A 14,564-nucleotide genomic window follows, 5' to 3' on the forward strand; every position below is an offset into this window, starting at 1 on the left:
GGACTGTTGATTAGTAAAAGGAGTTTGATATTACTAGAATGACTAGAAATTTCATGATATTTACTAAAGGATGAACATACCTTTGCTGATATGAAGCATAATTCCTGTTTAATACGTCTAAACGATTTCCTTATATGGAATTACATCATAAAAACAATCAATAAAGTATAAGCAAGAAATTTTTTTGCCAAGAGTAAAGATATGGGGACAATCGTGAACCGATGTTAAGGTCGGAAAATTCAAATCCATATAACTTCGAAATCCAAAATACGTATTCCACATAAAACTACTCGACTAAAACGAGATCCTTTCTTTACCAGAAAATAAAAGAGCTAGATTCATAAATCATTATCGAAGTTTGAACTTTATTGACCTATTCCGTTTAAGCAGCTTTGTCAAATCCTCATGCAAAATTACATTTTAACAGTTCACTGCCGGTGAGATCTCCATAAAATAATGCCAGTGGGTGGCGATGGGCACTAGTTTTCTTAACCCACCAAATCATGTTTCTTCTTATAAGCCAGGAACCATTTGTGAACGACGCTTTGTTGATTTAGTTCACGTTCCCCATGTCTATAAAACTCTTAGTAACTCATCTCTTAATTCACTCGTATTTTATTCATAATAAAAAGACTAAGTGACAGGATTTTCATTTACTTTAATATTTTTAACTTAAAAAACACAAGCTAAAATAAAAGCAATTATGCATAGAAAATTTGAAGAAAAATATTTTGCAAAATCAAAGGTGTTATCTGCTAACTCCAAGTAATCCGGTGCAGAAAGATATGCATATTGAATTAAGTATCATAAAAATCAAAACAAACACCAAGTGCAAAAGCTATGGGCATTCTGTTTCGCGCTTATCTTAATGCACGATTTCGGAAACAGTTCACTTACAAATAGTTTTTCCTCATTTTTCTATAATAATGTTTTTTCTTTTAGCCAGGGTTTTTATATTGATTTTTACTGAGTTCCGTTTTAAGTTGTTTGTTTCACGTTCTTTTGTTCTTTGTTGTACGGCTTCTTGATGGTTTTAATTCGGCAACAATTCTGCCACGCATTTTGTGTCGTGATTACTGTTTCTCTTGCCTACGCCTTTCTCCTTACGATGGGAGTCCTAAATGCACTAAATGTATAGCAATTAATGGAAGGTCACTGGCGGATCAAGTAATTTGTGGGAAATGTAGAACTCCTTGGGTGACAATGTTTGCTATCTGAAGAAGTCAAACTAAGCCGAATGAGGTGCACGTTTAGACCAAAAATAACTTACGATAGGTTATATTCTACTTTGCCAACTTCACAATAGATGTGGGGAGTACTACAGCTTCCATTTGCCAGAAACAAGATGCTGATCGGTACAATGGGCCGGACTTACCGCGGCGGGCTCTTCCCAATTATTTAAATAGGGACGTTATTTTAGTAAACAAAGGTCTATTGTCAGGCAGACGTTTATAGTTTAATGAGACTTGAGAAAGGTTTAGTTAAGTTTGGTGTCTCAGACCTGGATAATGGTTTATATCTGGATTGGTTGGTATATTTGCTTTATGTTCATCAGGGCGGCACAAGTTTATATGGAAATTGTAAGGTTTCAAGTTTGTGACTCAAACGGATTGTTGTCAAAAATTTTATACTAATTGACATAACGTATCTTTTAAGTTATTTTTACGTAAGCTTTGAGATCATCATCATATATAATTTGTTGTTTTTTAAATACATTGCACACCAACATCTAATTATACCCTTGCAGCGGGTATTATAATTTCAGTCAGAAGTTTGCAACCCAGTGAAGGAGACATTTCTGACCCTATAAAGTGTATATATTCTTGATCAGCATCACTAGGAGAGTCGATCTAGCCATGTCCGTCAGTCAGTCTGTCCGACCGTCTGTCCATCCGTTTCTACGCAAACGAGTCGCTCAGTTTTAAAGTTATCTGCATGGAACTTCCACAAAAGTTATCATTCTATTGCAGGTAGAATTCAGAATTGCGCTTTTAATTTTGTTAAAATCGGAAAACGATATCATAGCTGCCATAGGAACTATTGAATAATTGAGCTGCAAATCATCATACCTTCAATGTTTTTAAACATATACGCAAGTAAATCATGATTTTAAGGTTTTCAAGATTATTTATTTTAGCAACAGCTGCAAGCTGTATGGTCTTCGGCTTGCCAAAGTTTGCTTCCTTTCTTTTTACTGTTTTTACTGTGTTTTAAAAGGTTTGTAGTGCTATAAAAGTGCCTTGACTCCGAAGCTATCACCTTCGGTTTTTTAGATTTTTAAAACTGAAGGATCAATTAACGCCAAAGATTTCTGAGGGACGCAAGTACACAAATTCAAATTATGAATAATAGTATACAAACTTATTGCATGGTAGAACGCAAATGCCGCAACATTTTTCCATTCCGCTTAAATTCTTTTCGGCTTCTCTCATATCAGCATTAATTTGATCCATTCCTTCTTCAATGCGGTCCAATTGTTCTGAAATAGAAAAATATATTAGTCATAAATTAAGAATTTAAACAAGTTTTTTAAATTGTAAGTCGCTGTCTCGAAGAGTAAAACAGTATACTGTATTTGCTTAAAAGTATGTATGTATGGAAACGTTTCCCATTTCTGTCTGTTTGACTTTCTATGACTTCGCTGCATGTTAAAATACCGTAGTTCTGCGTGGAATATTAATCATGATGATTCGGTACTCGGCTATGTTGGATGTTCCCCGCATAGTTCGAAATTCCGCGAGCTCCGTACCTTTACCTCTCTGGGATTAGCACTTTATGTCCAGCACAACTTCTGCGATGAACTTACTTCCTAGCACCAGGGCGGCGGTCACTCCTGGTAGGATCAGCAGGAACATGGGCAATCGTTTGTTGCTGATTTCGATATTTACCTCAAGCTGTATGTTCTGCTGTCTGTATCTGCCGTCTGCCAGCCTTACTTGTCGTCTCGTTTTGTAATCCTTTCTTCGCAAGCCAGCATGTACGCCAGCATATTGCTTCTAAAGCTTGATGTTGCTCCGGTGTCGGTCGTGGCTTTGTTTTCAGCTAGGATCATTAGAGTCTCTAAATCAGCTAGTTTATATGTTATTGATCATCATCACTCGAAAGTTTGTTCTAGCCATGTCCGTTTGCTATTTCGCGAAAATTTGTTTTCGGCCAGGATCACTAGAGTCCCTAAATCAGCTAGTATATATGTTCTTGATCAACATCACTCGAAAGTTTGTTCTAGCCATGTTCGTCTGTTTTTCTATCCGTTTCTATGCAAGCTTGTCTCTCAGTTTTAAAGTTATCTGCATAAAACTTTCTTAGTAGTTGTCATTCCATTGCAGGTAGTAAATAAGTTGAAAACGAGACGGGTCCGACGACTGGTCGACAACTCCCATGGGAAAAAAAAAGAATAAGCTTCGGCAAGCTGAAGCTATATACCCTCGCAGTTATTGCAAAAATTAAATATTTTTTGAAATATTCTAAATTTAAATAACATGCGAATATGTTTTAAAAAAATTCAGCTCTATTATTCGTTTATTCCTTCGTTATAGTACACCTCGTTTTGACTTATATGCTACATGCAACAGGAAGACAACTTTTGAGAAAGTTTTATGCACTTATCTTCACAACTGAGAGACTAGTTTGCGTAGAAACAAACGGATATATCAACTCTCCTAGTGATGCTGATCAGGAATATTATTATATGGTCTTCTTCACTGCGTGGCAAACTTCTGACTTAAATTAAAATACCCTCTGCAAGGGAATAAAAATAAATCAAATCATCAAGTTAATTGCATATATAAAAAGTTGCTTCCGCAAAACACCACTGCAGAAAGAGTGGCCAATTTTCTTAAAATCTGAAGACATCAACCCGTCTCCAAAGCGTTAACAAAATACAACAGGACCGCAACGACAGAGGAGCGAAGACCAACGACGTCATCGGCTACAATTACAACAATCATTGAGGCGGCAACAAAAGCAGCAGCTAAGTAAAATTTAAGATTCAAATATATAAGCAACCTTTAAAAAGAAAAACGAAATGTTGTCCGCTCAAACAATTGTCCTAGATAGTAGATACTATTATGAATAGAAAGCGAATGCATCAGTAATAATTCGGCATTAGTAACAATTGGAGCAGTCACGTTCAAATTATGGATTGAAAAAATAGCATTTTATTGGGAGAACTTTCTTTGGGTCACTAATTAGGAAGAGTTAAACGAATTAGAGTGTGACATTTCGACAATGACTAAGAACATGAAAAAAAACCCCAAGAAAATTGTTCCAAGTAAGATAGTTACATAAAATGGACAATTTGCCAGCGACACCTAAAATTCAGGTACCCACATTCTTTGGAGATTCCAAAGAGTGGGACCTGTTTAATGAGTTATTCATAAAGAGAGGAAACTTGTCCTTCCATAAAATTGAATTACCTCAAGAACTCACTTAAGGGAGCAAAAATGTGGTTTTTCACTTATTACTGGGATCTGGGAAAAACTATGATGCCGCTTGGGAACTATTAAATAAGAGGTATGAAAATTAGAGAAAAAAATGTTAATGATAATTTTAATCGCCTTTCTGAGCTTTCAGTTTTAAATATGGACTCTGTTTGCGCACTTGGCGCTTGTATTTAAATCCCTAGCTGTAGGGCGAGAGCCAATAAGGCTTTCGTCCGTTCGCTCTTGCGAAATCGCCCCGTCCCACCATAAGTTAGGTTCTAAGAGAAATTATTGAAATGTTAAAGATAGTGATAAATCGAACGTCATCGTAGCCATCCCTTTTCGTCGTCGCTTTCGAAATAGTTTGTTCACAAGTTTCGCAAATTAAAATCGTCTCGAACTACTGCATTCACAAGTTTTCGCGTTGGTAATACAAAACAGTATTAAATTTTTCATGGTGACCCCGACGTGATAGTAGTAGAGTTCGCGAGTTGTTTTAATTTTTTTCGCTGAAATACTATAAACATTATCAACAATACCCAAAACAAATTTATTCGTGTCGGTTCGGCCAATAAATAAAATTCAACAATATTTCGTCGCTGGAAATTTTCTGCCGTTCCTTGAGTTTCCCCAGACTGCAAATTTAGTTGCTTAACTTGCTGCTGCCGCCAAATGGAAGGAAAAAAGGAAGTTTCAATTATTAAGTCCGCCATCCAGGTATAGAGTGCCAAAAGTTAAAAGTTAATCTGTCAATTGTGTTTTGGCCCATCTTTCAACTTTTTGCATTCGTGTAAAAATCGGTAGATAGTGAGCATTCTAACCAAGAAATAAAAATTTGCATGTACTAACAACCAAAATTCTGCAATAAACATAATATATTTCGAATTATATGTGAATCGCTTTGGCCCAATTATATAAATAAAACAGCTGGAACAAGTGAAAATTGTGAAAAGTGTAGTTCTCAAAAATAAGCGGCAAAAACTTTCGCCGCAGTTTGTCTGAACATTTTCCCGCGCTTTTCAATTTTTATTTTGCGCGCATTTTGGTGTCAGGCTAATATATTCGTTGCACTTAGTTATCGGTCAGTGTATCATTCTCCGTTAGCATTTGCCTAGGAAGAGCCGCTAGCCGCGTAACCGCTTGCCGCTATTTCGAGTTATCGAGTCGTTTTCGTTCTCGATCGCTGCAGCAGTGCAATTTTTTGTCTGCCTTAACGTTTGTTCGTTTTTTCGGTACGCTTGAGCTTGAGCGTTAGCTCCCCTACAGCGCGTGAGTTATAGTATGAAATAGTTAACGGTTATTCTTATTCATCCAATATTCAGTTAAGGTTTATATATAGACAGTTGATGTGTTCGCTTTGGTTGTTCCAAACGGAATAATTTTTTATTGTGGCTTGAGATTCAAATCAAACCTCCGCCAAAGAATTTTATGTGTTTACAATTATGTATGTGTGGGTGAGTAAATGCTAACAAAGTATTTTCTGGAGCTCTGCTGAGTGGGTGTCGTTTAGCAACATCCTGCCTTGTGCTGATGTTGCATTTCTTATTTGCATCTTATGTGGGACAACGAACGGCTAGCTGTCGGTCACTGTCCACTTGGAAGAGGGTAACACGGGGAGGTTTAGGCGGTGGCATAGTCGATGGTACCGGTACGGTAACTCGTGCGTGCGGCATACAACTGCCTATTTAGATATTTTTTGCTGTACTTCTCTCGGCAATTACCTCCCCTACACCGTGTGCGATCGGTATATTACTCGTTGATTTTTTATTAGATTATTTAACAAATAAATAATTTAATAAAAATAAATATTTAACACCTCTTCGATACCAACAAAATAAATACAAATAAAGGCAATGGTAAATGAGGATATCGAAGAGCTTAAGCACCAACGAGATGTTTGCATGAAAAGTATTAACCGATCTTATCACCATTTAAAAGAAGCTAAATTTACTGATAGTAAATCCGGTCGAGCTTGAGTATCGATAAGAGATTCTAAATACGCACATTAAAAATGCTTCACTTTTGCAAAACCAAATAGAAGTGAAAGATACAAAAGACGTATACCGCGAAGAGTTGGAAGAGAGAGCCGTAATGCCAAAGCCATTGCTGATTTCGACTTTAAATAAGTGCAAACAAAATAATATCGAGAAATCCGCGCCGCCAGCAAATCGCCCACCTCAATGCCGTCTATCGAGCGTTGCTCTCCCAAATTTTAGCGGTAACCACTCCGAATTTAGAAATTTTATAGGCCTATTCGAAACTTTCGTTGACAAAGATAAAGTGTCATCTTTCGATATTGAAAAATTCAATAATTTAATTTCGTGTTTAGCAGAAGACGCTTTAGGAACATTAAGGGCCTTTCAAGTCACTGCGGAATATTATCCCAAAAACCTTGCTAACCTGAAGCGGGTGTACGATAATGATTGTCTTATTTTTTTTGACAACATATCGACACATTTTTATTTCCAAAAAATTTCCCGGCCTTCAGCTTCATCCTTGAGAATCCTCATCGACACGGGCACAGCCTTGTATGACTCCTTGCTGTCTATTGGGGATGATAGACGCATTACAAAAGCTATTTTTATACATCTGGTAATGAGCAAGGTCGATGCAGGAACTGAAAGAAAATGGGAAGTACACTTAGATTATACTTCGCTTCCACTTTGGAGCGAATGTGAGGCGGCCCTCAACCGGCGATACCAACACATGGTAGCGGAAGAGGCTTCCAAGTCCAAAACTGTTCAGCAGACTCAATCCTCCCCTTTGACTCTGTTCAATGCCTGTATCGCAACTCAGCTGAACATCAGATTGGAAACTGCGCTCCCTTCGTAGCCCTAACAGTGCAGCAAAGATTCGATTTCGCTAAATGAGCACCGTTATGCATTAATTGGGTCACACGGTAAAAAATGCAAATCGAACAGATGTAGAGTGCGCAATTCCTCACATCACACTTTGCTACACATATATTCCCTAAACAAAAATCTCGCGTTGCCACCCCCTTCTCAGCTCACGCTAATGCAGGTGTCTCCATTCACTTCGCATGTTTTGCATGCGAATGCTTCGGATCGAGTCATTCTTGCAACTGCTGATGTGAGAGTTCAAACCAAAAGTGGCGAGTTTGTATTAGCTCGAGTGATGCTCGACTTTAGTTCACAAATAAATTTTGTGACCGATGAGCTCGCTCAGAGGCTCAAAATTAAAAGAGAGGACGTGTGCATGAGCTTGCGATGTATTGGTGGAACTAATGCCCAAGCCACAAAAAAAAAACACACGATTGTGAAGTCGCGAGTAGGGAAGTTGTCTACCCATTTTTATTTCTGGTTATCATCCGGATCAAGCGGTAAAGACCAGCGGGTGGAGGGTGCCTGAAAATATTCAGTTGGCAGATCCATTCTTCTTCAAGCCCCAAAAAATAGATTTGCTTATCGGCGCTGATACATTCTTTGAACTTTTATCTATTAGCTAGATAAAGAGGGTCCTGAATTCTCCATCTTAAAAATCTCTAGATTTTTGTTGCTAGAAAGGAAATTGTCAAAAGACCCTTCGCTGAAGAAGATGTGTCTTGAATTCATGGCGGATTATGTTTCAATGGGCCACATGTCCTCCACCAATGACATCATTCCGAATACTCCGCACTATTTCATTCCGCACCGATTCGTTCTACGGCCATAAAGTACTTCAACTGAGTTGAGAGTAGTTTTCGATATTGATGGCAGCCCAACTATCCAAGACGAGCTGTACTCGACTCTGCTTCGGTTTAGAATGCATAAGTTTGCCCTTGCGGCCGACGTCAAAAAGATGTATCGCCAAGTGATGGAAGACGAAGCTGATCGAAACTTTCAGTTCATAGTATGGAGACGAGATCCTTCTGAGTCTCCGAAAATCTTTAAGTTAAACATCGTTACATATGGAACTTCGCCAGCCCTTTTTGGCGATTCGGTGTTTAATGCGGCTAGGAGAGATGGAGCAAGCAACTCATCCAAAAGTGGCAAAGGTTATTCAGAATGATTTTTATGTTGACGATTTGTTGACTGGCGCCGGATGCGTTGAGGACCTGCAAAGCCTTCGAGATGAAATTTCTCAGGTCTTGCAAGAGGCAGACTTTGAATTGCCAAAGTGGTTTTCAAACTGCCCAGAGTTATCCGCATCTGATAGCGCTGTAATGCCACTTATGGCAAACTCAGACGTAACTAAGACCCTTGGCGTGGTTTGGTTACCGATTAAAGATTAATTTCAATTTCGGTTGGATGACTCTTTCCTGGATCTTCGCGCGACAAAGCAAAATATTTTGTCGGTTGACTGCTCCACTTTTTCGACCCACTTGGCCTCTTGTGTCCTTTGGTCACAAAGACAAAGATGTTGTTGCAGGAACTGTGGCTTCGAAAATTAGATTGGGACGAGTCGCTACCGATGCAGTTGCTCACGTCGTGGGAGACGTTTAAAGCGACGCTTCTGCAGCTGCCTAAAATTAAGGTATCGCGATTCGTCAACACAGATCCACAAGTCCCGATTCAAATACATGGTTTCGCTGACGCTTCCATGCGAGCGTATGGAGCGTGCATCTACGTTCGGATTCAAACTGCTGAAGATTTGAAAGTGTCTTTATTGACCGCCAAATCGAAAGTAGCTCCCCTCAAGACGAAAACTTTGCCTCGCCTTGAGCTGTGTGCAGCTCACCTTTTAGCAGATCTCTATAATCGTGTCAGGCCATTGCTAAATTCTCCCATTGAGAATGTTTTCCTGTGGACAGACTCCGAGATCACTTTACACTGGATTAAAACCCATCCCTCGTCGTTGTCGGTTTTTGTTTCAAACCGGGTTGCAGAAATTCAGGAGTGGTCGGAGAAAGCAATTTCCCACGAAAGTCAACCCAGCAGACATAGTGTCCCGAGGATATGACGTAGAGGAGCTTACAACGTCCATGTGGTTCGGTGGGCCTTCGTTCTTGCTAGACTCAGAAAATAATTGGCCTGTAAATAGATATTTCGAACTGCCGGCTGATGTAGTGTCGATGGAGCTACGCAATTCGGCACTAGCTCTAGTAGTCAGCCCAGAACCAAATTATGTGCTTCAGAAAATAGAGTCCTTTTCGTCGCACCTGAAGCTTCTGAGAGTGTAAGGTGGGCTTTCCGTTTTATTCAAAAGTGCAGAAAGGTGTTGAAGCCCTTTAAAAAAAGTATTTTGCCAGGAGAATTGAATTTCGCTTTTGATAAAAATGTCGAAGTTATTCAATTTCACGAATTCAGGGACGACATAAGTAAAATTCGGAAAAAATAAACCGGTAGCGACGAATATTCATAAGTTAAACTCTTTTCTTCAGGAGACTAAATTAGATTGGTGCTCCTCGACATTGCTACGAGTTGGTGGTCGATTATTGAATGCTCTATCCCGTTCGAAGCCAAATTTCCGTTGTTGCTGTCTAAAAGCTCACAGTTCGTCAGATCCTATGTGTCATACCTGCACGTAACGAACTGTCACGCTGGCCCACGAGCTCTCGTAAGTCGTCTGCGCGAGAAATTATGGCTTGACAATGCTCAAGAAGTCTGCCGACGAACAGCTTGGTCGTGCATGCGCTGCTTTCGCTGCAAACCGCAACTCTTGACGTAAATTATGGGTAACTTGCCAGCAGATAGACCTCGCGCTCTCCGCCCGTTCAATATTTGTGGCATTGATTTTTGTGGTCCCTTCAGCACAACGTATCGTATCCGTGGTAAGCCACCGTACAAGTCGTACGTGGCCTTGTTCGTCTGTGTTGCGTCCAAAGCGGTCCACTTAGAATTAGTGTCTGACCTAACCACTGATGCGTTCTTCTTTGCATTTCAATGGTTCGTGAATCGTCGCGGGATTCCAGAGAAGGTGTGGTGCGGCCCTCTTCTGGCCCCACCATCAGCGGCGCTCCCGGACCAGATCAGCCTGACCTGCTTGCGACAATGGCGAGGTGTCTCGTCTCTCAGGCACAGGTTTTGGCAGCAATGGTGTGTGTGCGAAGGTGTGGTGCGACAACGTCACCAACTTCTTCGGCGCAGATCGCCACATGAGAGAGTTCCGAGCCCGTCTGGAGTAGCAGAGGGCGGTATGGAAACATTCGCATCAAAAAAAGGAAAAAAAGGAGTTTGCGTTCATACCGCCCAGAGCACCGCACTTCGGCGGACCATCGGAGGCAGGTGTGAAGTCTGCAAAGCACCTGTTCCTTCGGACAATAGGCAAAGACCTATTGACCGCGGAGGAGCTCGGAACTCTCTTCACCAGCGTGGAGGCCGTGCTCAACTCCAGGCCCCTCGGAGCTCTAAGCAGCGACCCGAACGACGGCGAGGCTCTGACCCCTGAGCATCTGCTCATCGGCGGCCCTCTTCTGGCCCCACCATCAGCGGCGCTTCCGGACCACATCAGCCTGACCTGCTCGCGACAATGGCGAGGTGTCTCGTCTCTCAGGCACAGGTTTTGGCAGCGATGGTCCCGGGAGTACATCTCCAGCAGCGGTCTAAGTGGCATCAGGGGGAGCCCAACCTCGTCGTGGGAGCGCTCGTCGTCGCCGCAGAAGACAACCTTTCGCCCCAGCAGTGGAGGATTGGACGAGTGGTAGCGGTGCATGCCGGCGCCGATAGCAAGGTTCGCGTTGCGGACGTCAGGACGCAGAGTGGGGAGTATCGGCGAGCTGTCCCCCTACTGGCCCTGTTGTCCGTTCTGGGCTGAAGGACGTCGTCCCTTAATACATACTAATTGTGTTCAATTGTTCTTATTTTCTTTATATATTTGATTGTATCATTAAAATGTGTGTTAATAAAAATTTGTTTATAATAACTCATCAGTTTCCTGCATGTTTTTTTTAACTTTGAAAAATGATTTTCTATTTGTCTTCTGTCTTCTTTGTCCATTGAACAACCATTTTGTTCAACTACCTACTGCATTAACTGGTCATCTTCTTTATAGTGTAAGCTTTTCATTCAATGTGTGTAATTTATGTTTTGTTTTAGTCAATTGTGTCTGCTATATATGTTTGTAACCATTTCTTTTCATCGTGATATTGTTTTCTAATGTAGCGAAGGGAACGCCTGTTGAAGGTGGACAATTACAGGGTATTCTACCACAAGGTATTCTACTACCAGCTTGTCGATCAATATCTTAACTATGTATTTACCATTTAATTATGCTCCCAGGTCATCAAAATTTAGAAAACTTTAGAAAAAACCTTTTCTTTAATAATACATAAAATAATTCATATTTAAATTCGTTTTTTTTTAATTTGTTTTAGGTTCCTTAACATATTTCAAAACGAGTCTTGTTTAAATATATTTCTTTTGTGGTAGTCATTAAATTTCATCGTACTACGGTTTTGTTTCCGAAATTACATAGTAGATTTGTATCTCATTACTTATTTAACATGTTTGGCTGTGCATGTGCTTTTTATTAGGGTATTTCTGTACTAAGTTTTACTTTTAATTCTGTTTGTTATTTAATGGGTTACAATTAAATTTAATACCTGTTTTTTCTTTACTTTACATTAATTTAATTGCATGTCTTACAAAAAAAAACCAACTTTGTCAGCTTTTATTTATTTTAGTGTAGACGTTTAAAAGCTTTTATTTGCAGCATTAACCCAAATAGACCGATATTTGCACTCCAATAAAAGAACATATAAAATGAAAGTGCAAAAACAACATTCAAATGATCGGTGCGAACCACTGATAAGCGTGTATCTACTTTACACTGTGCAAAACAAAGTAAAGATTGTTTTTTTTTGTTTACGATTCACCCATTGCTCCTCGAAGAAGGCCTTCTTGATAATGCTGGGATGGGTTGATTAGGGGTTTAGGAGAGAAATATAATTCGAAAATTTAATTAACATGTTTTAAATTATTTAGCTATTATTTAACTCTTTTAACTTTTCACAAATTTTTGGTAGTTCTGTAGTTGGAATTAATAGATTTTTTCTTAGTTTGTTTTGCTTTTAACTTTGCTGACAGTATTTCATTTAGTTAGTTCTCTTTCCCACAGAAACAAATTCATTTTTTTGCAGTGTGCCATTTTTGGTTGCTTGTTTGTTTTGTTTTTAGTTTCTATTATTCACCTGCTCGCGCACACACACCACTTTGCTAATTCGATAAAGTCTAATAGTCTTGATCAAAACTATTTATTCGTGTTTTGGGTTAGCCAGTAATTTTAACCAGCCGTAGCCTTTTTTTCTTGTTTCGATATAATTATTGTTACTTTGTTAAATTGGAAAATATAGAAAACAACACTTTCATTTAACTGTGCTTAGGTTTTAACTGGGTGATCATTTTAGTCTGAATTTGTTCACTAATTTTTAACGAGTTTTCACTGCTGTTGATTTCACCGGAATTTTTGGCAACAATTTTACGAAAGCTTGAAGCCACGGAAAGCCTTATGTGGGTTTTTATTTATAGTTTCTAATAATACCATATTGATTAAGGTTGAAAGCAAATGTGGTCTTAACCCTATCTTTTATATTTCTTTTTCATATTATCGGAGGAGCTTTTTGACAAATCAGAGTGACGAGTTTTAAGAAAAGCTATCGAAGCTCGATGCAGTGGACCCGTCGAACCCTTCTCCAAGTTCGCATTCACTTGAAAGGGTTGCCAGAAAGTACTTGATACTAACTATAGCTATTGCTCTAGGGCGCGCAATTATTGGATTTTTAAATATCAACTGTCTGTAGTTTTGTTAAAGAAAGCAATTTCACTAACAGATAATCTCACGAGTCAACGAGGCATGATTAGCTGAAACTAGCTTCGCAGATCATTGGCTTAATATGTACCTACTTATTTCTTTGCTTTGTAAATTATCTTACAGGACCTTATTTCTTATTGAAATTTTTGGAGAAATATCTCAAGTAAACACCTCTTGGCCTTCCTTTCACAAGACTGGCCTTGAGCGCAAATTGTATGGCGTCGCGCTACGCTTGTAAGCAGCTCGACTATTTTGGTTAATACGCAGTTAGTTTATCTTACCTTTTTTTTCTATAATCATTTTCGTGATTTACCATATTAAAGCCAAAAAATGGTTTGTAAGGCCAACATCCAACGGCTTGATATGGCGGCCAGCAATGACCAATAAACCCTCTTCGCGTCATTATTCTGAGGAGAATATAAAGTTGTAAAGGCATGCTGAATCCCGAACTTTGTCAAAACTCTTCAAACTCAGTAGACTTGAATTGAGTTATATTATCACTTACAATGGTTTTGGGTACCCCAATTTCGGCAAAATTTCGCTGTCCTAGAAAGTCAGTGACTGCAGAGGTTGTAAATTTTTTTAGCGGACATAACCAATGGTACCGACTGAAGTGATCAAATTACCTCTTTTGCTATGTCAATATACAACTTTTAAAAGGGCCTACATGACTCACTTTGTTGCCCGATTGGTGGTCGTAATGTCACTTTGGGGGGTTTCGTTTGGTTATACACATCGCACCCTCCAACGTTTTCTCTAACTTGCTTAGACAAACCTGCCCAATACAAATGCTTTCGCAACCTTTCGATAGTTTTCTGCAGTCCACCGTGTGCAGATATAACACAATCATGTGCTTGACGAATTGCAAGGCTCACAAAGCCTCCGGTACAAACCACTTCCAACAATCCGAGTCCATGACTGTAATTCCAGAGGGATGCTCCGAGCGAATGTAAACGTATTTTTCTACTGTACGTAAATCCGAAAATTTTTCTGTATTTTTCTCCATGACCTGCATGTAATCAGTATCAAGAAATGCTGTTGAATCCAAATCAATTTCTGGGCCTAACCATTCGACACAATTAATCTCCGGTTCACAAATCCTAGATAAAGCATTTGAAACTATATGATCTCTTTCTTTACGGTGAGAAATTGTGAACTGGAAAGCTTGCAACCGGAATATCCAACGTGCCAACCTCCCTAATATATTCTGCTGCCACATTAGCCATACTAGGCTGGAATGGTTTGTCACTACTTTAAACGGATGTAACTCCAGGAATCATCGAAATTTTTCAAATGCTAAAATCACTACATGGCATTCGCGTTCGTAAAGCTATAGTTTTAAGTTTTAAGATTGCTTCCGGCGACCATTAAAATCATTTCTTTGTTTCAAAACGTTTGTAATTGGACACGTCATATCGGAAAAGTCATTTATAAATCGCCTATTCCATACACAAA

General features: G+C 39.4%; 1 protein-coding gene across 2 annotated transcripts in view; it reads right to left on the reverse strand.

The window, feature by feature from the left end:
- Positions 1-14,564, reverse strand: part of LOC121467315 (synaptosomal-associated protein 25) — a 461,557-nt gene that overhangs the window by 165,582 nt on the left and 281,411 nt on the right. For both annotated transcript variants that reach the window (XM_041708700.1, XM_041708699.1), the window contains exon 5: positions 2,362-2,479. In XM_041708700.1, the coding sequence (XP_041564634.1) occupies positions 2,362-2,479 (118 nt within the window). The remainder of the gene's footprint in view (positions 1-2,361; positions 2,480-14,564) is intronic.

The sequence above is a fragment of the Drosophila elegans genome, unplaced genomic scaffold (genome assembly GCF_018152505.1).
Source record: "Drosophila elegans isolate 14027-0461.03 unplaced genomic scaffold, ASM1815250v1 contig_37, whole genome shotgun sequence".
In the NCBI taxonomy this organism is placed as follows: domain Eukaryota; kingdom Metazoa; phylum Arthropoda; class Insecta; order Diptera; family Drosophilidae; genus Drosophila; species Drosophila elegans.